Source organism: Carlito syrichta, unplaced genomic scaffold, assembly GCF_000164805.1.
Source record: "Carlito syrichta isolate Samal-C Ts95f unplaced genomic scaffold, Tarsius_syrichta-2.0.1 Scaffold308573, whole genome shotgun sequence".
In the NCBI taxonomy this organism is placed as follows: domain Eukaryota; kingdom Metazoa; phylum Chordata; class Mammalia; order Primates; family Tarsiidae; genus Carlito; species Carlito syrichta.
Window position 1 is genome coordinate 37179 of NW_007252669.1, and position 2712 is coordinate 39890.

The 2712-nt window shown below is 42.1% G+C and overlaps 1 protein-coding gene across 1 annotated transcript; it reads left to right on the forward strand.

Moving 5' to 3' along the window:
- The first annotated feature begins 207 nt into the window (after window positions 1-207).
- On the forward strand, window positions 208-543 carry LOC103267922 (late cornified envelope protein 3D-like). Its single transcript, XM_008065488.1, has one exon. It carries the CDS (start codon window positions 212-214, stop codon window positions 494-496), a length of 285 nt encoding a protein of 94 aa, XP_008063679.1. The 5' UTR covers window positions 208-211; the 3' UTR covers window positions 497-543.
- Window positions 544-2712: the final 2169 nt, after the last annotated feature.

The window sequence follows — 2712 nt, forward strand, 5'->3', positions numbered from 1 at the left end:
TTCTAGGAGGTCCAAGTGGAAGGAAATGTCTTACCAAGTCAATTTAATTTTATAGTAGTTTCCATTTTTCTTTCTGAAGATTATAGCTCAGGAAGCAACTGGTCTTAGGAGCAAGAGTTTTATAAAACCATTTGTAGAGGAGACACTGGTCTAAAGCTTTAGCACTGACCTTTTCCTTTGATCTATTCAGGTTCATTGACCTCCTGCCGAGATGTCCTGCCAGCAGAACCAGCAGCAGTGCCAGCCCCCACCCAAGTGTCCCTCACCCAAGTGCCCCCCAAAGAACCCAGCACAGTGCCTGCCTCCAGCCTCCTCTGGCTGTGCTCCAAGCCCTGGGGGCTGTGGCCCCAGCTCTGAGAGCGGCTGTTGCCTGAGCCACCACAGGCCCCGCAGATCCCACCATTGCCATCTTCTGAGCTCCAACTCCTGTGATAGGAGCAGTGGCCAGCAAGGAGGGGGCTCCGGCTGTGGCCATGGCTCTGGCGGCTGCTGCTGACCTGGATCCATGCAGAGACGAGTGATTTTAGAGGAACCAAAGTTCAAGGACCATCCCAGCCTGCCTTGCTCTCTCCCAAAAGTCGGACATTCTATCCTTTGGCCAGCACTGGGATGTTCCCCCGAGAAAGCTCTCATCTCTTCCCAGTGGCTCTTCTTGCTTGTTCTCCAAGAGCCCACAGAATATGCACCCTACCATTTACCGGGGTGTGCAATATCTGTCCGGTCGATTGTCATCACCTGTGTCTGATTCAATGAAAAAAATAAAGCTTTGTTTTCTCAGCAGCACTGCATACTCTCTTTGCTCCAGCTTGGGCTGCTCTGTGGGTGTCTCCTCATCTCTATCCCTCCAACCAGTATTGCCTGGTATAAAGAACAGGTTCCAAAACCAGACCAGAAAAGCAGCAGTTCAGTTTCCCTGAAGGGTCCTGTGGAAATATTTATGCTAGGGGAGGAAGAGGCGGGGTCTAGTGAAAGGCCTGATTTTCCCTGGTAACTGGTGCTCAGGCTCTGGTGGGGGTGACTACTACCATCATGGTATATGAAAGGTACCCCAGAATTCCCATCTACAAGACAGGAAATGAGGAGGCAAAGAATCCAAAAGCTAGCAGAAATATTGCTGAGAGACCAGGAGAGAAAAGAAAGTTCTTAGAGATGATTATTAATTCAATGTCTTCAGTAAAGATCTGGGGTGCAAAGGTGAGAATTAAAACTGAAGAGGTTGTGTGTACATGGAAGAAATGAGACATGGTGTTCTGCAAATAAGTATCTGATACAAGAAAAACGGGAAGAAAAAAGCACAAGTGAGAAACACTGCAGGTTTCATAAATGGATATAATCATAAGGTCAAATACTTACTTAGCATGCAAGATGAGCCAGGCACTGTCCTAAGTGTCTGACATACAATTCTTCAATTAACACTCCCAACAACTCTTTGAGGTAGATACGCTTACCATCTCATGCTACAGATATGGAAATATAATGATCGCGTGTTGTCTTAACTTGTCAAGGTCACACAGCAGTCTGGTTGCAAAGACCATCGATGCAACCACTGTGCTATGCTGACTTGCTTCAAGCCAAGAACTAAAATTATTTCTAAATTCCTGTTTTTCAGCCTAGCTCAATGAGTTTAACATTGTTTTTTGAGATTCTATACCACTAAGATTCCAAACTATGTAAGTCATAGCTTCAATAGGACCCTATTTAGGGAAGAAAGGTTTTAGATGAAAGTTGTCAGTTGACCATACTTATGCACCTCATATTGAAGCCATCACTTTGCATGTGAACCAATAGTGACATATGCCACTGGATATGAGCTGTTGAAATCATGGTAAAACAAAAATGATAAACCAAACCTAAGCCAGTATTTTTCTTAAAATAAAACTTAAAAAATCAAGGAGACATTAAAGAATTCCACTTCTAAGTATGTACCCTAAAGATCTGAAAGTAGGAACTCAGATATTTATACACCAATGTACATAGCAGCAATAGCCACAATAGACAAAAGATGGAAGCAACTCAAGAACCCACCCATTCACAGATAAGTGGATAAACAAAAGGTATGTACAATGGAATATCACTGAGCCTTAAAAAAGGAATGAAGTGCTGCTACACACTACAGTGTGGATGTAGCTTAAATACATTGTGTTCTGCGAAATAAGTCAAATGCAAAGGGCAATTACTGTATAATTCAACTTAAATAAAATACCTAACACAATCAAATTCAGAGAGACAGGAAGTAGGAGAGGTTACCAGGAGCTTGGGGGAGAAGGGAATGGGAATTTATTGTTTAATTGGTTCAGAATTTCTGTTTGAGATGATGAAAAAGTTTTAGAGTGACAAATGACACAACGTTGAAAATGTATTTAGTGCCACTGATTTGTACAATAAAAAATGCTAACATTGCAAATTTTATGTTATGTACATTTTGCCACAATTTTTTGAAAATAACTTTAAGACATAATAGAGCCTGAGCTAAAATCAAAACAGTGCGGTGGTATGTGAGCACATAAAATCAAAAATCCTCTAAATCACTTGGGAAGTACAAGCTAGAAACCAATTTCCCCTCCAACACTTATGGACACCCAGTTTCTTAGACTTTAGGAACAAAAAGATACCAAAGCAATCTGTGAGACAAAGTCAATGTCAGATCTTCTCTAAAACATATAGACCAGGCCAATGGGCTTAGAAGATGTAAGTACATCCTCGGGACACACA

What these genes read in the sequence shown, in the direction of transcription:
- LOC103267922 (XM_008065488.1), top strand. Translation starts at nt 212, where the DNA reads ATGTCCTGCCAGCAGAACCAGCAGCAGTGCCAGCCCCCACCCAAGTGT.